Source organism: Drosophila elegans, unplaced genomic scaffold, assembly GCF_018152505.1.
Source record: "Drosophila elegans isolate 14027-0461.03 unplaced genomic scaffold, ASM1815250v1 contig_476, whole genome shotgun sequence".
Classification (NCBI taxonomy): Eukaryota; Metazoa; Arthropoda; class Insecta; order Diptera; family Drosophilidae; genus Drosophila; species Drosophila elegans.
In genome coordinates this window covers 6,042,337-6,066,236 of record NW_024545863.1, presented here as the reverse complement: position 1 = coordinate 6,066,236, position 23,900 = coordinate 6,042,337, and the positions used below count along the sequence as shown (strand labels likewise).

The 23,900-nt window shown below is 46.3% G+C and overlaps 7 protein-coding genes across 14 annotated transcripts in view; 3 read left to right on the top strand and 4 right to left on the bottom strand.

Moving 5' to 3' along the window:
* LOC108140503 (trichoplein keratin filament-binding protein) overlaps nucleotides 1-15,373 on the bottom strand; it is a 28,963-nt gene extending 13,590 nt beyond the window's left edge. The window contains exon 1 of the mRNA XM_017263284.2: nucleotides 15,284-15,373. The gene's annotated coding sequence lies outside the window, so the exon portion shown is untranslated. The remainder of the gene's footprint in view (nucleotides 1-15,283) is intronic.
* On the top strand, nucleotides 1,587-15,604 carry LOC108140500 (DNA ligase 1). Of its 5 annotated transcripts, none has more exons than XM_017263279.2 (9): nucleotides 1,587-1,604; nucleotides 4,276-5,570; nucleotides 11,619-11,742; nucleotides 11,871-11,960; nucleotides 12,523-13,273; nucleotides 14,488-14,595; nucleotides 14,690-14,952; nucleotides 15,017-15,239; nucleotides 15,302-15,604. In XM_017263279.2, exons 2-9 carry the CDS (start codon nucleotides 4,475-4,477, stop codon nucleotides 15,500-15,502), a joined length of 2,856 nt encoding a protein of 951 aa, XP_017118768.1. In that variant the 5' UTR covers nucleotides 1,587-1,604; nucleotides 4,276-4,474; the 3' UTR covers nucleotides 15,503-15,604. The 5 variants fall into 5 exon arrangements, with proteins under 5 accessions (XP_017118768.1, XP_017118767.1, XP_017118765.1 ...); XM_017263278.2 differs by lacking the exon at nucleotides 1,587-1,604 and adding an exon at nucleotides 1,620-1,634; XM_017263276.2 differs by lacking the exon at nucleotides 1,587-1,604 and having other exon boundaries at nucleotides 3,684-5,570.
* A 541-nt stretch (nucleotides 15,605-16,145) lies between these two features.
* LOC108140505 (solute carrier family 35 member G1) lies at nucleotides 16,146-17,480 on the bottom strand. The gene is made up of 2 exons (XM_017263286.2): nucleotides 17,358-17,480; nucleotides 16,146-17,298 (listed from the first exon to the last, which is right to left on the bottom strand). Exon 2 carries the CDS (start codon nucleotides 17,245-17,247, stop codon nucleotides 16,204-16,206), a length of 1,044 nt encoding a protein of 347 aa, XP_017118775.1. The 5' UTR covers nucleotides 17,248-17,298; nucleotides 17,358-17,480; the 3' UTR covers nucleotides 16,146-16,203.
* Nucleotides 17,481-17,852: 372 nt separating this feature from the next.
* On the top strand, nucleotides 17,853-20,349 carry LOC108140501 (exonuclease 3'-5' domain-containing protein 2). The gene is made up of 3 exons (XM_017263282.2): nucleotides 17,853-18,293; nucleotides 18,353-19,480; nucleotides 19,864-20,349. Exons 1-3 carry the CDS (start codon nucleotides 18,091-18,093, stop codon nucleotides 20,270-20,272), a joined length of 1,740 nt encoding a protein of 579 aa, XP_017118771.1. The 5' UTR covers nucleotides 17,853-18,090; the 3' UTR covers nucleotides 20,273-20,349.
* LOC108140504 (soluble calcium-activated nucleotidase 1) lies at nucleotides 20,286-22,017 on the bottom strand. Its single transcript, XM_017263285.2, has 2 exons — nucleotides 20,887-22,017; nucleotides 20,286-20,833 (listed from the first exon to the last, which is right to left on the bottom strand). The coding sequence occupies exons 1-2, from the start codon at nucleotides 21,843-21,845 to the stop codon at nucleotides 20,536-20,538; spliced, it is 1,257 nt and encodes a 418-aa protein (XP_017118774.1). The 5' UTR covers nucleotides 21,846-22,017; the 3' UTR covers nucleotides 20,286-20,535.
* Nucleotides 22,018-22,327: 310 nt separating this feature from the next.
* LOC108140809 (probable ribosome biogenesis protein RLP24) lies at nucleotides 22,328-23,139 on the top strand. Its single transcript, XM_017263810.2, has 2 exons — nucleotides 22,328-22,497; nucleotides 22,568-23,139. The coding sequence occupies exons 1-2, from the start codon at nucleotides 22,417-22,419 to the stop codon at nucleotides 23,060-23,062; spliced, it is 576 nt and encodes a 191-aa protein (XP_017119299.1). The 5' UTR covers nucleotides 22,328-22,416; the 3' UTR covers nucleotides 23,063-23,139.
* On the bottom strand, nucleotides 23,136-23,874 carry LOC108140810 (D-aminoacyl-tRNA deacylase). 4 transcript variants are annotated; one of them, XM_017263812.2, is made up of 4 exons: nucleotides 23,782-23,874; nucleotides 23,635-23,725; nucleotides 23,335-23,567; nucleotides 23,136-23,276 (listed from the first exon to the last, which is right to left on the bottom strand). In XM_017263812.2, the coding sequence occupies exons 1-4, from the start codon at nucleotides 23,822-23,824 to the stop codon at nucleotides 23,167-23,169; spliced, it is 477 nt and encodes a 158-aa protein (XP_017119301.1). In that variant the 5' UTR covers nucleotides 23,825-23,874; the 3' UTR covers nucleotides 23,136-23,166. The 4 variants fall into 4 exon arrangements, with proteins under 4 accessions (XP_017119301.1, XP_017119302.1, XP_017119303.1 ...); XM_017263813.1 differs by having other exon boundaries at nucleotides 23,631-23,725; nucleotides 23,782-23,873; XM_017263814.2 differs by lacking the exon at nucleotides 23,782-23,874 and having other exon boundaries at nucleotides 23,631-23,762.
* Nucleotides 23,875-23,900: the final 26 nt, after the last annotated feature.

Sequence of the window (23,900 nt, the reverse complement as noted above, 5' to 3'; positions counted from 1 at the left end):
TTGTGTCAAATTCGATTTCGATGGTGCAACTTTTTGGTCGACACGCTACGCTGAAAATGTCGACGACCCCGCAAATCGAAAGGTTTTTCCGACCATTTGGCATTGGCTCACCATGGGCGTCGGCAGGGGGGTGGGTGGTACGAGGGGTCCATAAGCCCCAATTCTCACAAGCGGAAAAACGATTTTGGGACCAACAGATGAATTAATAAAGCCTCGGGGGACGTCCCATATTGAACATTCAAACCAAAACGCAATCGCCTTTAAACCGATTTTTAACAAATGTTTTTTTTTTTTTGGAAAAAAAGAGAGCCATTTTGTGATATAAATAAATATATAATTAAAAATTGCGAAAAGCTGTGTCCCCAACGAAAATGTCAATTTGTTGCTAGAGAGAAATGTTTTCGTATTTGTGAGCGTGGTAGTGTGGCGGTTTAATTTGGCATACTTTTTGGCTGATGTTGTCAATGCCAAAAAAAATGTCTTCCATGCTTTCAGGAAGAGCTTTATAAAAAATTTAAAAACATTCCTTTAATAACGTTTATTGATATTAAATTAAAATTTTTTGTATGGTGGTAAAACTTACTTAAACCATACGTTTTCGCTTCGATGCAGGTATTTGATTGAGTATGTCGAGATATGAAATGCCTTATTAAACAACAGATTATCTGAGGTTGAAAAGTATGTTCAACTGAGCTCTTGTCGTACCCTTGATTTTTATGCAATTTTCTGAAGGTATATCTTTTGCCATTTATTAATTATTTACTTTCCAATACACATTAGGTACCAATGTGCAACAACTTAATCAGCTTATCAGAACCCACAATTAGTCTATCCCTAGTCCGATCGATATGCGATCAACAGCACTAAAAATATAGCCACGCACTGACCGTTTGATCGATCGATCGATCGATTGCACCGCTCCCCAGAAATGTCAGCCAAAATTGAGTGAAACGGAAAGCAACCACTTAGTAGACAATGTAAATATTGAAAGCCAATCGGAGAGAAGTAACGCATTGCGACAGGACAGACCATCGCACAGAAGCACTAATGGGTTTGGACTTTCTAGACGAGTGGTTTTTATCACAGGGTAAGACGTCCCACCACCCACTCCCCCTGAAATTGGCTGCGACGCCCACGCCGCTCGAGAAACTTGCGTAATTGTAGGCCATTCAGTGTGGAGAGTCTGATAAGAGCCGCCTAATGAGCGGATAACGAGGGCGCTTGGGAGGGGGGTCTGTATCCTTGAAGTGGGCCACATAGCTGGTTATTAATAATTCCATTGAACTGCACCTGCCATAAGGTCAATCGGATCCGCTGTATCACCCATCTCCCATCACCCATCACCCATCCCCCGTGCCGAAAATCGAAAAAGATGCTAAAAATATTCCTTGTCGGTCAACAAAATTTTCATTTCACTTCATTTCAAGCTCTCCCCCCAAAAAGCGGATAATGAGCGAAATCCCACGAGAGCGATACTCGGAGAGCGAGTGTGAAAATTTTCAAAATTTTCTGGCATTGCCGTGCCGTTGGAAAATGTATGAATTCAGTTTTTGAAACGCCGTCATAGGCGCTGCTGCCTCCGCTGCTGAAAATTCACACTTTGTGTCAGTGCCCGTACCGGGGTGTGTGTGTGTGTGCGTGTATTTGTGGTGTTTGCGGTTGCGGTAGTGTGCGGGTGTCTGACCCAACCAGCAACACATACACATATAGTACAAATACATATAGTGTACAATATATAGCACAACGACGCGAATGTGCAACGCAAACTGCAGCGAGCGAATGAACCAATTAATACACATAATAAAAATTCGAAAAATCCGTGAAATCCGTGAAATATCCAAAAATACAGCACCGCCGCATATTTGTGTACATTTGGGCGGTGAAATGCGCAGAACTTGCGAAAGCGCTTCGCTCAGCTCTTGTCACTGGCCAATCGATCTAATAAATCTCTGTGGAGGGGCGTTATGAATGGACTGTTCCCAAAATATCCCGGACGATATTTTTAAACACTTCTGTTGACAGGCAATCTTAGAATGAAATATGGCCAGGAATCAGCCGTTGGTTGGCTTTCCAAACACGATTCCGGACAACTTTCGAGTCGAATTAGCCAGTCCCGTTAGCAATTTAAATTGAAATTAAATTTTTTTTGCCTCAATTTTGCTCTGTTCTGACATCGTCTGCAATTCTTGGAAAACAGTCTTACCTCGCTGCCACAATTTATTTTCTTGTTGATTTAATAGATAAAACGTCTGACATTTGGAATTTTGATGTCCAGTTATACTTTTGTTAGTACCAAGAAAAAAAAGGTTGTTAAACTGAAAGAATAACAAAATTTATTTTCACATTCCTTAAAAATATCATTTAAAAATCAAACTATAGTTGATTATTACAGATGTAGTTGTAAGCGAAAGCTGATAAGAAAGCCTTGAAAGCAACATTGTTCTAGAAAATAAGACATGAAGTTTGTTCCCAAAGAGGTCCGACTGTAAATCTCAGTATAATTTTTATTTGCATGTCATGTTTAATTAACGCCTCCATGCAGGAAAGACCGAGAAAGTGTTCGTCGTTCTGTCCAAAAAAATTTGCCATCGTCCCGAATGGGAGGAATTGAAATGAATATGGGAGGAAATGGAGGCGAGGGTGGGGGGTCGTGTTTTTGGACCAGCCATGGAATGGCATTGGAATGAAACGAATTTGGATTTCATTCTGGCCCCTCGAGTCCCCCACTTTTTGGCCTTTTTTTTCCCCATACACCCAGTTTTGTGTACGTTTTGCTGTCTACTTTGTGAAACGAGCCAGTTGAATAAAAACAAAAGCAACAATAAAAACAGAACAAAATGGATAGGGAAAAAAGGCAAAAGACGAAAGCGCCAGAGATATGTTTGCTTTTATTCTTTCGATTTGGTTCCGTTTTGTATCTCCCACTTGGGCGGCTCTCTCTTGCCGCCTGTCTCTTTCTTTTTTTTTCTTCACTTTTTTCCACTCTCGACGGCACAAAGAACCTAAAATTAAATATTTTCGCCTTTTACATATCGCAGGCAGTGGCAGAGCAAATCGTTTCTGTTATTGTTTTTGTTGCTCTATTCCCGTACTCTCTGCTCCTGCTGCGGTTGTTGTTGTTGTTGTTGTTTGCTCTGTTTATTGGAGTGCATGCATATGTACGGACGAACGCAATACACACACGCAGCCGTTTAGCTGGACATTTGCGAGTCACAGTTGTGGTCAAAACAGTAGTGGTCACCAAAATTTGTCAAAGTTTTCCTTTCCTTCAATATTTGCAAACAAAGTTGCAATATTTTGTTTACATGTTCTGTGAATTAAGATCATTATGCATTCATATGGACATACAGACTGCGCTGTAAATACTTATCATAAAAAGTATCAAAAAATGCTGACATTGACAATGAGAACTGAGACATTGCTACAATAAATAAATTTTTCAGCAGCTAACCAAATGGCACAATATGTTTGTAGAAAAGTTTTAAATATTGAAAAGAAAATCATTGGGCACAAATGTAAATATTTACATTTACTTATATTTAAATGTTCAAAAAGCAATGCTATCTTGCATGCACGCTTTTAGAATTGCTTCGGTTGATAATCAATCCATCAATCCATAAATTATAAAAAAAAAAACAAGAAATGAATGATAAATCTAAATAACTAAAAATAAACAACCTTGGTAAATTTTGTTGATTGCTCTTTTTCGTGGTAGACTTTTGACCTCAACTGTAGTTGTTTTTGTTGCCCGCAAAAGCATCCCACTCAGTTAGGATTTGTTGATGCATTTTCCCCATCTGCGTCACCGACCGCCCCGTATCCTCTCTAAATTCCTATATCTACACCATTCGATATGCATATTTCCATGGATGTCCCTTTCCATGACTGTGACACAAAGGCCTACATTCTCAGTAGAATTAGCAAAACAAACATCACCAACAGCTAGCAAGGCTAATGAGCGCATTCAGTTAAAAATAACATTGAAAATGAAACATACCCAAATATACATGAATTGAATCGGATTAAAAATATCTCAAACAGCTGTTGCTCATCGTCGGCAGCGGACCACGAATAATATTCCCAGCAACAAATTCGCGAAAAAAAATACATAAAAATCTATTTGAAAATAAATACGCGTTAACAAAAAAAATAGCAGGGCGAAGCAAGACAAAAAAAAAAATAGAGAAATAAACGGAAAAATCTGAATGAAAGAACTTTTTCGGACAACTTCCCTCGACGGTGCTAATGTGCAAAGTTTTGTGTTTTCATCAGCAGCAACACCAACAAAAACGAAAAGAACAAGCAAAGAATTCACGGCAAATTATTTAAAAAGAGTGTGCGAATAGACGGGCGACGACATCGGGGCCTGGAGAATTTAACAATAGCAATCACACCAGGGAAAAAAAACAAACACCAGAGGATTTAGCACGGAAAAGTCCAGAAGACCGCAGCAAGCAGTTCTAGCAGCGACAAAATGCCGTTTGTGACGCCCCGTGCGGGGACAAGCAGTGCCAGCAGTGCGCCGGGCGGACGCACGACATTCCGTCCGCCATGGGTGAAGGACGATGGCGGCACCACTGCCACCACCAGCACCACAAAGCCCAGCACCACACCCTGGGCCAAGAAAACAGCGACGACAACGGCCACCACTCCGGCGACCAAGGAAAATGGGGAAAAGTCCACAGCGACGAAGCCAAAAGCCGCTGCTGCAACCACCAATGCAGCCGCTAAGAAAATTACCTCGACTCCTGAACCGACCAAGAAGGTGGCAGAGCCAGCCAAAAAGGCTGCGGAGCCTGTGAAGAAATCTTCCCTGGCCACAACCACTACAGCGACCAAGAAGACTCCGGAACCTGTAAGCACCAAAAAAGCGCCAGAGCCAGTCAAGAAAGTGGCGCCCAACGTGAACTCCAAAAAGCCTACAGCCACCACTTCGGTACTCAAAAAGAAGAAGGAGCCGACACCACCACCCGAATCCTCCTCCGAAGAAGAGGAGAGCGAGGAGGAGGAGGAGGAGGAGGAGACTGAAGAGGAAACCGAGTCCGAGGAGGAGGAAAGCGAGGAGGAGAGCGAGTCCGAGGAGGAGGAGAGCGAGGAGGAGGAGGAGGAAGAGGACACCACCGTAGACGAGAAGGTGCCCGAGCACGTGAAGAAGGCGGCCCAACTGCGCCCCACCACGGTCAACAAGAAGCCGGAACCGGAAAGTGAGTTAAGCCAACGTTTTACCATGGAGAAACCCAAGTTACGCAGCGTGGTGGTCAAGCGGGACAAGTCCTTGAAGAAGATGGCAACCGAGGACGACGACGAGGTCGAGGAGGGCGAAACGGAGGAGGAACGCGACAAGCGGCGCCGCTTCAAGTTGGAGAAGCCCAAGCTGCGACACGTTAAGCGGGAGGAGAAGCCGCTGCCCAGCAAGAGCACCGATGACCTGGCCAAAATCCGGCCCGTGCTCAAGAAGGTACCCAAGATCGATGAGCTCCTCAAGGAGCCGAAAGAGGAGCCCAAGCCCGAATTCACGACCAAGACCCTGCGCAAAGCGTCCATTAAACGCGAGCCGAGCATCAAGTGTGGTAAGTTGTCCGATCCGATCCGATCCGATTCGATCCGCTCCGGAGCCAGCTCCAGTGATGGAACCTAACCCGATGCCCGACTGGATTAACCCGATTAACCTCTGCGAATGGATCGACTCAACAAGCGCTGTAAATTTTCGCCCCTGCTTCTTTAATGTCTAATGTCTAACAAGAAATTTTATTATTTACGTTGGGAAAAACTGTGGCGATATAACATATATGCTATATTTTTTCACATTTCGCCTTTGCGATTTTCGTCGGCCCTGGCCAAAAGGCAGGGCCACTGGGAGCGCAGCAAACAAAGCAAATAATGCGTCACCATGGCGTATGAGCGATATGTGCACAAAAAAAAAATCATTGGGGATGGGAACGTGAGGATTTTTCAAGAGATTATATGTGTCACAGACAATGTATTTTTGTTGAATAATCTTCGTAAGCGTAATGTTTGCAGAAACATCAACCGTAATCGGTTTACGGGCCGTATGAGTGTTTATTTTTATATAACCTTGAATATAATCGTAATACCTTGTTAGTTAATTTATTTACTTATTAAATGCCGTTACACACACTTATTTGAATTGCCAGAAATGTTAGATAACAAGTAATCGACCCGCTGATTTCCAAAAGCATTTTCATATTAAAGTTGCAATATGTCACTCATACGCCTGTTCCCGGTTGAGTTTCATATTTTCCAAATAGATTTCGATTTTATGCTGTTATTACAGTTATCTGCTCATTTGAAGCCCGCCTCAAATTCTTACAAATAAATTTAGCTACGTGTGCAAGATATCATTGTCGTTTATAGAACTATGAGGTAAAGTTGATATCCGGCACATTTTAATTTCGACCGATAAATAAACCCTCACGAAGCCATCAATGTCTGTTACCTGTCGCTCACACCAACGCTGTCTGCTCATTTATAAAAGCGCAGGAAAATATAGAAATTGCAAAAGTCTGTATGCAGCAGGCACATATTCATATAGGAATATGCGAATTTATATACTTTAAGTGAGTGTGTAAAAAATATTTCATCAAAATGTTTTGCCCAAACAAAAACCACAAAGCGCACACAGACAAGGGACGTGAACAACGGGCGCTGAACAGAGGAACAGTGGGAAAAACAAGGCTGTAAAGCAATATAAATATCATTTTTTATTTATTAAATTTTAGTGAGTGTTGTGCATTGAGCCGAAAGAGGCGCAAAGTGTTTTCCTGCCTGCCTGCAGTTGCGAGTGGGTTTTATTTGGGTTTTCATCTCGTTTTCCGGGGAGGATCCATCCGGCCCCCCATCAAAAGGGCAAACAACACAAAGGTATGCCGTAGCAAATGTTCTCTAATTCCGTATTTATTGCCACACACTCAACTTGAGGAGGTTGTAATTTTGTAATGGACTTTCCCGCCGCGAGGCTGGGCTCAATTGGTGGTAAAGTGGTAGGAGCAAGGGCTTCAAAAAACAAAGAAACCAAACGTTGCATAAGCAGGCTGTCACCTGGCCTCAAAATTGAATTGCAGTATGCCGCCCGTGGGCCAGGCCTCGGGTTTTACCCCTGGGCCAGGCAACTAAAATGAAGTGAAAAGCTCGTTAGGACCTGGGAAAATGGGCGGGCGGAGTTGGGTGATCAAAAAGGCTACGTGTGAGGCAGTTAACTTGCCTTTGTCCCCGTCCTAATCAGTGGGCAATAACGTGCCCGCAAATGCCTCCTAATCTTGACCGACAAACAAAAGGATCGAAGAGGCGGAGACTGGCCAAAGAGGTCACTAAATAAAATGACCAAAAAACGATGTCCACCAAAAATAAAACAGGGCAACGTTTGTCCTTTTTAAAGCTGTCACCCTATCAACCACACAAAAAACAAAAGGGGAGCAGCCGAGAAAGAAGGCCACGGGGAAAAAAGGCGAAACATTTATTTAATGTGTTTGGGGTGAAGTCCTGAGAGAGAGGGTCTTGAGTGGAACGGAGTTTTTTTATGGTCTAAGACAAAATTCATGATTATTGTTCATTCTGTCAAAACTACAACATAAAATGGAATGTTTTAAAGCCAGATGAGGAATGGTGAGGAGTCCCAAGTCTCTCAAGTTTCTCTTTCCTCCAAAAAAAAAACTCACAACTATCGAATGATAAAAGGCCAACTCGAACTCGAATTGGAAGTGAATCCTCTGAAGGTTGAGGGGCGGATAAGGGCCAAGCGAAAGCTGCCAAAGATATATGGGAACGAGCTTGATAGAGTCTTACTAAATGCGCCATTTATATTCAAATATCCGGCTCTAAAAAACAAAACGAAATAAAAGACGGCGCTGGCCACAAGTTCCCCTGTTAGGCGGCTCGAATGTCTGTCTTCAAAGGACAAAAAGCGGCAGGACAAAAATATTTTCTTTTATTTAAATGAGCCTCATCTCTATGTATGTGTGTGTAGACGTGAGACATGTAACGGCTGCGCCCAATTTTTTCTTTTTGGAAATTCTTCGCCCTCTTTCGTTTCCTTAGCTCCATTCTTCGCGTGGTTTCCCAGGGTCAAGCGATGGGTGGGGTTTTGGGTGGTGGTGAAGACTTGAGTCTGCCCGTCATTAGAAATGTCGACTTTCAATAGGTGAGGGTGATTTTCGTTCTGGCTCTTTGTGTGTGTCCCACCCAGCCAAGCATTAAAGATGATTAGGGTCTTTCAAATTTAGAAATAGCGTGGTCAAAATGATGTAAAGGAAATTGTTCAAAGTTTTCTCACACACATACTTCTTAGCAAATATTGGCCAATAGCTGTTGGCCATAATTATACTGGGCGACAATGAAATGGTTGACTGCATAATTGGATTAATGTCCCCCAAACGACGGCAGAGCGAATTCAAATTGAAATTAAATTTTGTAATTGGACTTAAGACATGTCACCTGAGGCATAAGGATAATTAAATGAGGGTTACTTTCAAGCGAAAACGGCCAAAAAAACAGTAAACAAAGCAGTTTTTACTACATTTTAATAACTAATTAAGAAAATGGAAAAAGTGTTTCTTTCTTGGGTTGAAAAATTTTTAAAGCAAACAGAATATATATAACTGTAGTTTGAAAAGCTGATATTTGAAGAAAAGTTTTGTTTAAGACAAATCCGGATGCTGTGGCTATATCCCCCTAGAATATGAAAAGTCAAATAGCCACAACAAAATAGTAGCATACAATAACTGAAATTAAAATCCACTTCCGAAATTAAATTCACTGTGAAATGAAAACTAAATTTCCGAGCTAATATGGTTCAAAATAGTTGCACAAATCCCCATCTAATCCTTGTTAGCCCCTTCGCACTCCGGAGGAGCATCGAGGGAACGACTCCCTACCACTCTCCGCCATGAAATATATGGGCTGGCTGAGCGGTGCTTCATCATGCCCCGGCAGACAATGAATGAGCGGAGCCTCGAAGCTGGGAAGTCACTCATCGGGAGGCAGGCAGCCGTCCATGTCCAAAACTCCACTCCCCAGTTACCAGTACCAGTTACTAGTACCAGTTACCCAGTAACAGTAGCAGCAGTTCCCTTTTCCCCACTCCATTTTCACTGGGTTTCCCGGTTTTTGAAGACCCGGCACTCCATACTCCGGGTTGATTCAATGACAACGGCAACATTTGTGCATGCATAGAATATTCTGCTGATGATAACACAATGAGCCAGGAATTGGAGGGGGCTTTCACAAGGAGGGTGCCACAACAGCCAGAGTGAGCTCGCAAAATTTATGTTTACATACCCCGCTATTCATTCTGCGACGTCGTAAGTGCGGGCTTTGCGGTATATTAAGTGGGTAGCATCATCTCGGAGCTCCGAGTCCCCAATCCCCCAACTCGCCACCGCTGGCAGTGCTTGCTTTTTATTTAAATAAGAAATAATTTTGTCGACATGAATGAATGAAGACTTTTATCTGCCCGGCACCGCACCCTTCCTTGTTTCTTCATCGCCTGATGTTGTTTTGCTTTCTTTTGTTTCTTGCTCTCGCCTCCACTTTTGTTTGGCACTGATTTAGGATAACTGCCAGGGGGTCGACGAGGGGGTGGCGGTGGGTTGAACTCAGTGGTTAAAGGGATCTCTTTTGTCCATAAATTACTAAACCGAATTAAGCGAAACTCACTAAACGCGTCCTCAATTGGCTGTCCAAAAGTTGACCACGTATTTTAATCAGAGCTCCCAGAAGAAGTTCATTAACATGCAGACGTGAAAGGTTTGGGGAAAATTCATGAGCAGGATCAGTAGCAGGAGGTGTAGCAGCTCTAGACAATAATCAAGTTGCTCGTTTGCCCTGATTTCGTTCAGTAAAGTAACACGAGTTCGGATTAGTTTCATTACCGCTCCCTCTTTTTTTAGTGTTCCACCTCTCGCTGTATCAGGTGGAGGGGTTTTCGGGAGGTGTTTCGGATACTAATGCACCGCAAAAGGCAGCCAACCACTTAAAGATTAAGTGCAGATTCAGCCAGGCGCAACCGAGAAACCGAAAAACCGAAAGAGGAGAAGGTAGACTGAACTGGAGCTCCGACAAAGGATAAAGCTTGGGGTGGCCTTGCTGGCACACCCACACCCACACCTACCCCAAACACCACCCAATTCCCTCCTCCTGTCAGCCAGGGATTCACTCAAACAAAGCTAATTAACAGATTTGTCAGCTTTTCATCACTTGGTGGTGCCTTCATTGTTTTCCTCTTCCCTTTGTTGTTTGACTTTTACACTTTTTTAACAACAAGCAGAAAGCACAAGGCAGAAAAGCATAAGAAACGCAAAGAAATCGATAAAAAATTAAAAAGAAAATCATGTTTATATATGACTGTGTGGGAGTCTGAATAAAAATTGAAAATTTCCAACTTTTCCAATTGTTTATTACGAGGCCAAGGAGGAAAGATGACCTCGAGATGCTTAATGTTGGTTGAAGGAGAAGGGAAGAGAAGAGAATCGCCAGGCCAAGTGTAGATTGTTAGGCCAACAATTTAAGCGGAAATTTATTAGAAACAGCTGGCTGCAAGGGGTCTCGAACACACTGCCAATCCTAATTGGCCTCGTTAACAGAACACCAAGACGAACACGACTTAGAAGCAAAGTGAAGTGAAATGAAGGCGGAAAAGGGACCCAACTAGAAGAGTTTAAACTAACTTAAAACCCATGCTATTGAGTGGGGCAGGGCAGCCAGTCGAGCAAAACCCTACAAAGTAAAAAATGCAATCAAAGTTTTGTGCCACCCCCTTTGCCGCCACCTCTGCCCACTCCCAGTCAGCCGAATTGAATGGTGTTAAGGCAATAAAACACCATCAAAGCCAGGTCCAGGTTTCAGGACGAGGCCGTGAACGAGGAAGAGGCCGAAGTGGAGGCAGGCACTAACTTTTCAATCTCTGCTGCAACTTCCGGCAGAGACCGCCATGTGTCTGGGCTACCTGCCCCAACTACGCCTACACAATGCGAAACATTAGATAAACTAACTAATCTCACTGTTCTCGTGATCTATTCAAATTAAATTTATCGAATTGAGCTCAGTGCGAACTTTGATAATACCTCTAGGTTTTGTGGTTAGGAATTGGGCTTTTAATATGAATAAAGTTAAGTTTTGTTAAACATTATGAGTCGGTGAATAACAAAATCAGTAGTAGCAACTATGTTGAACAATTAACTTATATCCAACATTTCATTGGGAATAAAGTGGGTATCCTACTATATTAGAAATTTAAAAAACAGATAAATATCAATTTAAGGTTTGAGTGTACTGCCCATACTTTCTCTTTACCCTGTATTGATATGTATGGAGCAACTTTGCCCGCAAGGCACAACTAAATGCTGGGGTGGCCAACCCTCCGGCGGGTGAACTTAAAAACCCCGCTGGAGCCAAAAGAACAACAAACAACTGACACAAATTGCAAACTCATTAAATTAAAATTATATTTAATAACCGCGAGTGCACGCAGCGCCAGGCGATTTGCTCTAATGCCCAACGATGCCCGAACCTCGGCCCCAGTTGCACCACCCAACGAGTGCCCCATCGCCAGACAGAGAATAACCGCCACCCACTTGGGTGCATTCCGTGTTTTATTGTTGCAGTTCCCGCCCCGCCGCCGCTGCCCTCGTTGGTTCCCAAGGCCCCGCCACCGCCGCCCCCGCCCCTGGCCCCCGGCGAGAAAAGAGTGCTCACCAGCAACCAAAAGGACACTCTCGAGAAGCTGAGGTAAGTGGAGCACCCGACTCCTGACCCCCGAACCCCTGAACGCCTGCAGCCCAAAATATCTGCTATGCGGATAGCTTTCCCTTTCGAGGCGCAGGATGACTATAATCCCGATCCGCATCGATTCGCAGGACACGACCCCGAAGGCGTCCGGACTGGTCCGAGATGATGAAGGAGGTGGAGAGCGGCAAGAAGCTGCGCCATGTGGCCTGCAACGATAGGTGAGTGGTATTCGCATGCTGCGCAGTAATTACCTATTGAAACACTCGCAATAATTAAAAATGGTATTACGACCCCAGAAATTTAAAGCCACAGCGGGAAAATCTTAAAACAATTTACAGTGAATACGGCACTATACGTGTGGATGGTTAAATAATTCCAAATAAATTGGTTTACAATTTAGATTCACTTTTCTTTACCCTTACAGAGGGAATTAAAATTCAAGTGAAAAGTTTGCAACGTACTGAAAGAGACATTTTAGGGAGACATTGTAGGTATACAAAATATATTCTTGATCAGAATTCTTGAGAGACTCGATCTAGCCATGCCCGTTTTTCCGATTCTACGCAACTAGTCTCTCAGTTTTAATATGTAGATACAACTTTTACAAGAGCTTTTTAATGTTTCAGGTATAATATCAGTCCACTCTATTACATAGGTCCCATAGGAACAATCGGAATAATAAATGATACAAAAGTATAAATTCTCTGTTGTTCAAGTTATGCAACTATGTAGTATTATTTAGTGGAGTGTCTCTCCCTTCTATCTTTTTCATCTTCACAGATCTCAGCCCATCCTGACGTGCAAGTCAATGACAAAGGTGGACGACAAGTTCATCTACGAAACGGAGAAGGGCAACTCGCACAACAAGCTGCTCAAGCAGATCCAGGGCGGCATCAAGCTGAAGCCGACCAAGACCAACGATCGCAGCAAGCCGGTGCTGGACGGTCTGCGCAAGTTCCGCCGCCAGATGACCATCGAGGAGCAGCTGCAGAAGTCGCAGTCGAAGGTCAACATGCTGAGCGAGGCACCCAGCAGTCATGCCCTCGGTCCTGGCAGTGCCACAGCCCTGGGAGCTGGAGGATCCCGGCCCAGCATCGTTTCGGCCATGTCCATCGACGAGGAGAGTCCCGACGAGCTGGACGACATTGACAAGATCCGCGACGACCTGCAGAGCACCAAGCAGATGCTCGCCCTGGAGCTGCGCAACCGGGAGGCCCAGGAGCGCGAGAACAAGAAGCTGCTGGCCAAGATTCGAACCCTGGAAACCGAACTGGAGCGCGAGAAATCACGCGAGAAGAACCTCGAGTACGGATCCAATGTGATTGTGGCCACCATGGATCCCACGCCCACCGCCGAACAGACCTACGTGAACTCCCTGAAACGCGAGGTGGAGGATGCGCGCAAAACGTCCAAGGAGGTGGAACAAAACTACCAGAGCACCAGTGAGCTGCTGGTGGAGGCCAAGACGGAGATCGAGGAGCAGCGCCGCCAGATTCAGCTGCTCGAGCGCAAATTAGCGGCGGCTCTACAGGTTAGTCGGATTTCGTGACTGGGTTCGGCATTATAATGACAGGATGTCGCTAAAAGTGTTGTCAGTTGAGAATAGGATTTGGGTTCGGGTTCGTATTCCTCTATTCTTTATATATTCCTCCAAGGGATAGCAATGGTTTAGATTGTAATCTGTAAAATATTTATTATTCCCGTACTGTACTTATATTTTTTGTCACGTTTTTTTCTCAATTTCCTAAATTGCGATAGGACAGGGCTTTAGAGCTCTATATACTATACTATTGTTTTACCTGTAGCATTATCCATAGTATAAACAATTACTCTCCAAGCATCGGACCCCGAAGCTAGTCTTGCTTTCTTGTTTTTAGTCTCATCGGCGTCGCCTCGCTGCGTCCGCTGAGGGCGGCAAATAGATGGGAGCAGCTAACGAAGCCACCGCCATCAGTAGCCTCCACTTTAGACCCCTCGTTAGTTGTCCCTAGTAGCCACTGTAGTCAGAGAAACAGATCAGCTGACAACACTTGACACAAATCTGGGATGGGTCTGGGAAAAAGCACTTCTAGAAACTCCCCTCTAAATACGAACAACTCCTGCTTAACGACGGTTTGCTTTGCACACGATGCTCTGGGAATAATAAAATCAAACCTGCCACAAAAAAAAAAATAATTGAACCAAACAGAGTAATCAAATTCAAAAGTGGCCTAACTTATTTGCACATTTTTGTTATATTTTGGAAGCCATATATTTACAAGATGTGAAACAGTGGGTCTGGTTTGACATTTTTCGTTCCTTAATTATGCTTTCGGTTGGCTTCAACAAAATTTTAGCCAAAAGAAAATGAACTTTGCAGGCAAAAAAAACGTAAAAAGTTTATTATTACCAAGTTTTTGTGAGTATTTGGTATCAAGAATTTTTGGTAAAGTAAATACTCACTTGCCTGAATATTAAATGTTTACTTTTCAAATTAGTCCAACAGTTTAGCTATGATACATATAATATATAAACATATTAACATATATATATATATATAAAGTCCCAAAGAAATCGTATGCAGAAAGCCTCAATCTCCGAATGCCGCTTGCATGCCGCATGCCAGAGTTCCTCTTCCCGATCCCACCCAGACCCAAGCGGATATATGACCCGTTCAGAACACGTCCGGTCTCCCATCCTCCGCGCCTGGAAGCTTTGCTCTTGCACTCCGCAGCAACTAACCGATTAACACGCTCTCTTACAAAGGGGACACCAAGCACTAACAGACCGCACATTAGTAATTGCTTTGCTTACGACGACGACGACTACGACGATTGCTTCCACTACGACCACTACCATGCAGCACGGCACCAGGTAAAGCCAGGTTCCGTCAGAGGATGCCCTCACTAATCCGATCTCTGTACCCCCTATTTTCCCATACTTCCATTTGGATGAACTGCGTCCCCAGGGTGGTGGATCCCTGGACGGGTCGCGACGACCCAGCGATGCCAACTTCGGAAGGGACAGCTCTCCGGAACTGGAGCCCGAGGTCAGCGAAAGTGATCCCGACGAGCCGGAGGAGAAGAAGGTGGAGCGCAGGGAGCGACGCTCGGGCAAGGAGCTGAAGGTCCTCCGCAGCAAGCTCACTAAGCTAAAGGTCAAGGAGGAGGCGGCCAAGAAGGAGAAGGATGCCCTCAAGCAGGCCATGAAGAAGAACCATGTGATCCTCAAGTGAGTTTGGGATTTAAGAGGTTTAAAAACTATAGTTGTATCATTTAACATCTTCTGATTCCAGGGAGGAGAACAAGAAGTTTAAGAAGCTGGAGAAGGAGGTGCAAAAGATGGCCGCCTCCATGAAGCTGGACGAGGACGATGTGGACGGCGAGGAGAAAGACGAGGATGAGGAGGAGGCCGAGGAGGAGCATGCCAGCGAGGAGGAGGAGGAATCCGACGATGAATCCGAGGAGTCGGATTCGGAGGCCAGCGAGGCGGAGACGGGCAGCGAGTCCGAGCCGGAGGTGAGTTAACAAGTTGGAAATCCCCTGTTATTCCGCCCACTTACCCGTAAAATATCCTACAGGACTCGCCCAACTCCGCGAAGAAGGCGAATGTGGAGCCGCGGGTGAAGAAGCACGAGAGCCGGTTCGCGGCGATGAAGAAGTGCAATGTGCTGCTCCAGGCGAACGTCGACAATTTGCAGGATCAAATTGTGCAGGTGCGATCGCGGGCCACCAATCTGCAGGACGAACTGGACGCGGTTATCGCCGATCTGGGCTTCTAGATCCTGGCAGCCTGTTTTCTGTTTCTGTTTCCGTTCCTTTTCTTTCGAGTGTGCTTCGAGAATATAAACATCAACAATAATAAACAAACAAACAAACGAAAATCTAGAGATGGAAGTTAAATTGATTCTGCAATCGATGTGTCGATTAATCTCTTGAGAAATATCTACTTACAGGCTGTTTCCACTGCAGCATATTTCTACATTTTCTCTACAAGTCATATGTTTAATAAAAACAAAAAAGAGTAAAATGTTGATAGTTTGATAAATTTGTATATTTATTTTACACAAATCAAAACAAATTCCGAAGAAGCGTATGTAGAAAATATGTAAAGTGTAGAAATGTGTGAGAGTGGAAGCCCTCTACCCGCATAATTCAAAATGAAATTATAGCGGTGCCATTTTACTCATAGGTTTATTTATTATGATATTTTAAGCATGTATAACAATGTACAAAACAACAAATCGGCGAAATTGGCTAAACTAAACACGCACTACGAGTATTTACTTATGAGTGGAGTGGTTATCACGCTTCCCTTTCTTCTGATTTCTGTTGATTAAACTACAATCTGAGCCTTGATATAAATTAAGTCTACGATGAATGAAATGGTTTGGTGCCTGCTGCTGATGCTGGCAGGGATTGGGGTGAGAACGATGGCAAGACGGGGGAGAAACCGCAAACTTCTTTAACCGATGTGAAACTTTTATTCCAATAGGATGAGCTTGAATCGCTTTCTCAGCGAGGACTCGCGAGGCAGAGTGCCGGCCCACTTTTTGAGGGCCGTCAGGACCACGGATCCCATCACCATGACGGCACCCACCAGGGAGTAGGCGGTAGGCGTCTCGCCGAAGAAGAGCATCTGCCAGACGAAGGCGAACACGATGTCGGCGCATCGGGCGATGGCCACCGGTCCGGCCTGCTCGATCTGCAGGGACAAAGTGAGCAGGATCTGGCCCAGGAAGCTGAACACGCCCAGGACCACGACCAGCCAGCGATCCCGTCCGCAGCTGGGCCAGCAGACCGCTCCAATGGATCCGCACACGACCAGGGTGTAGACCAGGGCAACGGTTCCGAAGTTCGTCATGATCACGGAGAAGTGCAGGTTCTTGAGGGCTCGCAGCAGGATGTATACGTTCGCGCCAAACAGTGTGGATGAAATGGCGGCCACGGGTCCCCAGATGTCGTACGTCTTGTCAGAGACATCCTCACTCTCTCCGGAATCTCCAAACAGAAAGGGTGGCCTTGTGATCAGCACTACCCCCGCCAATGTCATGTTGATGGTCAGGACATTGAACAGCGTGCACGGCTCCTTCAGGAAGGCCCTGGCAAAAATGGCCACGAAAACGGGCGTGGAGAAGATAATGACACTCGCATCCGCCAAGGGCATGTGCCGGAAGGCGTAGAAGCTGAGCATTAGGCCCGTGGTGCCCATGAAGCAGCGCAGCAGCAGGATCACCCGCTTGCCCTCCGGAAATACCGGCTGACGGGTGTAGATCAGGATGGGAAGCGCCGGCAGCAGGACGCCCACGAAGCGAAACGAGGCCAGCTCCATGGGATTCACATCCACCAGGCCCTTGACAATCACCGAGCACAGCGAGAAGAAGAGCGAGGAGAGCGTGGCCAGGAGGATGCCCAAGTAAGGACAATTGGCTCCCAATCGGTGCTGCAGGCGCTCCAGCCAACGGGGGGCGGGATCTGGAGGCGGGGCGCCCTCCTGAAACTGCTGCAGCTCCAGGTTCTCCGGCATCTCAAGGGTTTCTTCTCTACAATTTCAGAATCCTTTTAAAATGTCAGCATCCTGTAAGGAATTTGCATTAGTGTGAGTGTGCGTGTGAGGGGTGTCTAACGGTGTCTCACCTGCATTAAAAAAATCGATTTTTCGGCTACCTTCCCTTATTTACGCTTGGTTTCTCTGTCTTCCACCTACTTTTCCGCGATTTTCACTCGCACATCGTTTCCCCGCCGCCCGTTTCACACAGTTTTATTCATTGTTAGCTCGCGAAGAAATCATTTAATTTAACATTTTAAAACTTTTTGCAAACGGCGATTCGGAGAAGCATGAGGACCAGAGCTGCCACCCGCGAACTCAAATCACCAATGATGCCACCTTTTAAACGGTGTAAGATTAATAACGGTAATGTTATTTTATAAAACGAGTAATTACTTAATAGTATAAATATAAAAAACAATTAAAATAAATAAAAACAAGGCCAGATAAAAGGCAATTAAATAGTTAAATGCAATTGTAGTCCTATATTTTGCACATATTTTTGTCGCCTTATTCACCTGTCTTTCAAATTACAGATATTGTTTTTTTGACCGGTTTTATTTTAAACTAAGTTGGCAGACCCTTTAATCAGCTGTTTATTTCACCATTTCGTTGAATCTTTTGTGAAGGATTTAGAACCAAAAATACGTAAACAAAAATCAGTTACTTTGGGAAAATAAGAAGCAAGGATAACTCAAAATCTCAGCGGTGAGCCGGAGACCAAGTGCCAAGTGCTCCGAGTTGGAATCGCACGGAGAGGATTCAACCTGGTGACCCATCCGGCCGCAGCAGCTGCTCCATCCGCACTTGAAACCCAGTGCCATGACGGAAGTCAACACAAGGAGATGGGCTGTGCTGGCTGCCGGAGTGGGATTGGTTTACGTTCTGGTGAGGCACAGGCAGTCTCTGCTGGGTCCCCTGCGAAAGGTGTGGTCCTTTGGCAATCCGCTGCCCCGACGTCACATAGAAGTGGTCAACTCCGTCCATGATCCTGCCACGCAATGGGTTTTGAATGAACTAAAGAAGTGAGTATTGCCCACATTTTGTTGCCCGTCACAGGTTTACAATTCCACCTCGATTCCAGCCACTGCCAGACTTTCAAAGTCCTCGGATTCGATTGCGAATGGATAACCGTTGGAGGCAGCCGGCGACCAGTGGCACTGCTTCAACTCAGTTCCCATCGGGGATTATGCGCCCTGTTCCGCCTCTGCCACATGAAGCAAATACCCAAGGACCTGCGGGAGTTACTCGAAGACGATGCAGTGATTAAGGTGGGCGTTGCACCGCAGGAGGATGCTATGAAGCTATCCCACGACTACGGAGTGGGCGTGGCCAGCACTCTGGACCTGCGCTTCCTGTGCGTTATGGCGGGTCATAAGCCCGAGGGACTGGGCAAGCTGTCCCAGACACACCTGAACTATAAACTGGACAAGCACTGGCGCCTGGTCTGCTCCAACTGGGAGGCCAAGGAGCTGGAGCCAAAACAGCTAAACTATGCTGCCAATGATGCCCTGGTGGCGGTGGCCATTTACCAGAAGCTAGCCAGGGATCTGGAACCCAAATACTTCTGGCAACGGCGGTCACTGAACGATGATAGCCTGCGCAACAAATTCGAACCCTTTCTGGACGTGGACTTCACCAAGGGCTTCTCACTCAGCCTGACCGGAAGCGGAGTCACTCGCTCAAAGAGTTGTGGACCAACCAAAAGCAAGAAATGGCTGCCAAAGAAGCAACCGTTCCGGCAAATGGCCACGCGATCTAAGGACTTCTACGACAACTGCCTCCTCCAGGCGCCCGATGGCGAACTCCTGTGCACCATTGACCGACGAAAAGCCTCCTGGTACCTCACTCAAAACTTGGGCACTCAAATCACCGAGGAGCCTTTCACCGTTCGCCTTAATTTCGAACCAGCGGGTCGAGCGGTGGGCGATGTGGGTCGCTACTACCAGACGCCCAAGGAAAACCAGTGCGTAGTGTGCGGCGATCGAGATGCCTACATCCGGAAGAACGTAGTGCCTCGGGAGTACAGAAAGCATTTTCCGATGGTCATGAAGTCTCATTCCTCCCACGACGTGCTGCTCCTTTGTCCCAACTGCCACCAGATGAGTAACATCTCCGATCTTCGGGTGCGGACCAAACTGGCCGACCAGTGCGAAGCGCCTTTCAAGCATGGAGATGGATCCGTCAAGTACCGCGATGATATGGAGCTGAAGTATGTATCTTTACTTATTTCTTACCTTGATGAAAAGGGTTCTTGTAAGGTTTCACGGATTTATGAAAATGTTTTTAATTATTTAATTTGAAGCAGTAAATGTTAGGAATAAACTTTAATAACTTGAAGCAAATGTAAATCATATATTTAGAGCCAACATAATGTAATTACCTTCCAAATATGAAAAGACTGATAGCTTTTCAATTGTCATAATGGTTTCACTTAATTTCCGAAACATTTCAAATGGCACTGATAAGATAAGCAAGATAATTGAATTTTAAGGAAGGACAAAGAAATGTAAAATATAAAAGAATGCAAAGCTATTCATTTAAAACCCAATTAATTCATAAATTAAACTTATTTACTTCAATTTCAACTTCTAGACGTGTTCAATCCGCGGGCAAGGCGCTGCTATACCATGGCGCTAAGATACCGGCTGCTAAGGTGGCTGAAATGCAGCGAACCCTCCTCGACTTCTACACCGACCAAACGGAGGTCACGGAGGATCTTCTACGACAGGCTGCCAGCACGGAATACCGAGTGGAGAACTCCGGTTACTGCCAGCACGGGGAGCGAGTGGTGCAACAGTACCGCGACAAGTTCGGAGGCCTCGTGGAGCTGGAGCGACTGTGGCGGGAGCACTTCCTGCACGCCATGCAGCCCCGCTTCCTGCCAGAACTCTGGAACGTCAACCACAACGCCGACCGGCTGGAGGTGCGGGCGAGCGAGGGACGCGTGGATGAAGCAGATCTTCTGGTGGCCGGATTGGATGCGAAGGTTAAAGTCATATGATGCAAGGCCTTTCTGAGTTTGCCGCCGGCTTTGTACGTTATATATTTCATTTTCAATAAAAATAAACTAAAATTTGATTTGCGCTATGGTACAAGACAGGACAAGGGAGTCACGGGTCACGAGGCAGATGAGCATCTCTAGACTAACCTAGCTGACTATAAATATAAAGCTTACAGTATGGGACACTAATACAGTATGTACACGCTCAAAACTGGAGCACCTGGATCGAACTTGAGTGGAGTGTAGTGGCACGGAGTGCCGAGCTAAATGAACTCGAATCCCTCGTACTTATAATCTGTCTCGATCCGCACCTCGGGCAGCAGCGTCTTGCCCGTGATGTCGAAGGCTGTGATGAAGGTGGCCGTCTTGCCATTCAGCTCCTCCGACTTGAGGGCCACTATGATGGAGTCATCGGTGCCGGGCAGGAACTTAAAGCTAGAGAAGCCATGTGTGGGAGTTGTATTCTCGGGGTCGAGTCGCACGGTCTCGATGTTGGTGAAGCTTTCGTCGGCGGAGACCAAGACATTGCAGCCCATGTGCTCGTCCTTGGTTTCGTTGTATCTGCAGAAAATAAGAGATAAGTGGAAGACTTAAACAATGACAGGGGAACCTACTTCTCCTTGGAACATCGTCTGGGGAGGAAGAACCAGCGCTGCTTTGCATCAGACCAGGTCCCGCTCTCATGAATCATGTAGCCCGGCCAGGAAATCTGCTGGGACTGCAGGCGCAGCTGCTTAAAGTTGTCCACCCAGTTGAGTGATCGCACCTCGCCAGAGGGCGAGATGGCCTTTACGTACATGGGATTGTTGTTCTCGAAGTCGCCCGCACTCGTCGTCCACTCCTTGCCCATGGAGCCGACATAGAGAGTGTGCTGCTTCACAGTGGCCCACTCGGACTTGAAGCCCTTGGCACTGTGCCCGTCGCCGTCGAGCAGGATCACCCAGGGAATGGGCTTGTCGTTAACTATTTCGTAAATCAATCCAGTGCGATCGTCGAAGCTGAGGAGCCGCCCGTTAAAGGTGACCAACTCGGAGAGCTCCATGCCGCGGCCCTTTAGGGCAAATGCAGATTCCAGGACCGTAGGTGCTCCGTCATCCCAGCTGATCTGGATCTCGGCCCTGGCCACCGTGTACGTGAGGTAGCCCTTCTTCAGGTAGCTCCGCCATGTGGAGCTGCCGTCGCTCTTGGTCACCTTGGAGCTGGTGTCCAGGTCGGCGATCATGGCTATCCGGTAGTTGATGACCCCGCCACGCAGCACCATGGGCGGAGTGAGCGGGTATGTGGCATTGTAGACCTGGGCCACCGCGCCACTGTCCAGACTCCGGGCGTCCACCAAGCTCCGGCGCAACCAGTAGCCGTCGGAGGAGGAGTGCGAGCCCTGGCGCGCAAAGTAGAAGAGCAGGACAAGGCCGAGGGCGCAGGCGATGAGCAGAGCGAAGTGGTAGTTAAAGCGCACCGTCCGATTACCAATCCGGTACGTGGGCGTCCGCAGGGCCGACCTCCAGTCGCGCATGTACATGGCGCGCGGCGAGTGATCTGCGGGTTCCCGGTACGCGAAGGCGGGGCTCTGCATCTGGTCGCACGTCAGCAAGATCTCGGTCTCGGTGATGTGTCCGATTCTGGGGCTGCGGATTGTTGTTTGGATGCTGGCGGTGTGACCAGCGCAGCCGTGGGCGAGCAGCTGGCGCAACAGCTGATGGCGGGGGGTGGGGGCAGTCGCAGTAATCGGAAAACAGGGTGAACCATTTTAACTACAAATTTAGGGAAGAAGAACACATAGTTCGAACTAGAGGGAACTGAAATTTATTATGGAGCTGAGTAGCCCTTTTATAATATTTAAAAATTGATAACGTTGCATTTAAATTAATTTATGAAGGTGGTTAATTTAAATGAAATAAAATGAGTTAAAAATGTATGGTTAATATTCATTACAATATAATGAATATAAATAGCTGCTTTCGACATAGCTATTTAACCATTTTTTAATTTTTGCTAATAGTCAATTTATGTAATCGATAAATGGTCATACCCTGGTCACACTGCTCGCCATCGGTATATTTTCATCTCTCTTCTTCTTCAGCAGCACACGTGCTAGCTGCTTGCGCTTTGTTTTTTTCGCAAATTATTCGTCGTAATTTGCGAAAATGCGCATTGAAACGTGTTATTTTTGCTCCAGCAAAATATACCCTGGCCACGGGGTGAATTTCGTGCGAAATGACTGCAAGGTAGGATCGATTGGCTATCCTGTTTACATGTGCTCCGATGTTTATTTTGGTCCATTTATTTTCACCACAGATCTTCAAATTCTGTCGGGGCAAGTGCCACAAGGCCTTCAAGCGGAAGAAGAATCCCCGCAAGGTCGGCTGGACGAAGGCGCACCGCAAGGCCGCCGGCAAGGAGCTGGCCATCGATCCCAGCTTCGAGTTCGAGAAGCGCCGCAACGTGCCCATCAAGTACAGCCGCGAGACCTGGCAGAAGGCGTTGGAGGCCATCAAGCGGGTGACGGAGATCAAGGAGAAGCGCACCACCCACTTCGTCATGGACCGCCTGCGCAAGGGTCGCGAGATCGAGATCCAGATGGACGTCAAGGATGTGCAGCGCAACATGTCGCTCATCCGCTCCCCGGCCGCCGGTCTCAAGGAGCGCCGCGCCAAGGAGGCGGCGGAGGAGGCTGCCCTTATGGAGGAGGACCTGCCCGAGGAGAAGATCACCTACGTGGATGCACGCGAGCTCGAGAAGAAGCTCGAGGAGGGAATGGGAATCGAGGATCTAGAGATGTTAGAAGCCTAAGGACAAGTACGCTGATTTTTGATAGGTTTAAGTTGCTGCTAAAAAATACACTAAATAAAAACCCCGTGGTACATAAACGTATGTAGTCTTTGTATATTTCATCATCACTTGTCCACTCCCTCGTCCGATTGCTTTTGATCTGGAGTTTCCAGATTAATAGTCACAGGTCCATCGTTTTCTATGTGCACCTGCATATAGGCTCCGAATTTGCCATCTGTTGGGAGGATTGCGTTTACTTATGACCGCCGGGAGATATCCAGAATATGACCCACCTTTAATCTTGCTGCTGTCGTAGGATTGCCCCAAGCGATCCAGGAAGTGATTGTACAGCTGCTGGGCTTCCTCACCCTTCATGGCCGCCGAAAAATCCGGCTTGTTGCCCTTGAGCCGGTGGTACAATGTAAACTGGGACACGCAGAGCAGCTCCAGATTCAGATCCTTGACAGACTTTTGCCACCGTTTGCCCTCCTCCTCGAATAAACGCAAGGCCAAGATCTTGCGGACTCTAAAATAGTAATTAGAGTGCTCAGTCAATAGTATGGCTGGTTTTTATTTGAAAGAGAATTACCTACAGATACTCAACATCTTTGGCGGTATCGCTGGCCTTAATCCCCACCAGCACGCACAGACCCGGACCAATGGAGGACACCAGCTCATCCACCACTAAAACAGCACTGCAAAGCTAGATAAATGATTGCCATTAATTGATCCTGGCTTACCCGTCACTTTGGCGGCCTTAACCCTTTGTATAACCGCCCGCATTGCTTTATATTTCTATATGTTTACCACTCAGTTCTATTAGAGTTGTCTCATTCCAAGCAGTGCTGTAAAATTCGTC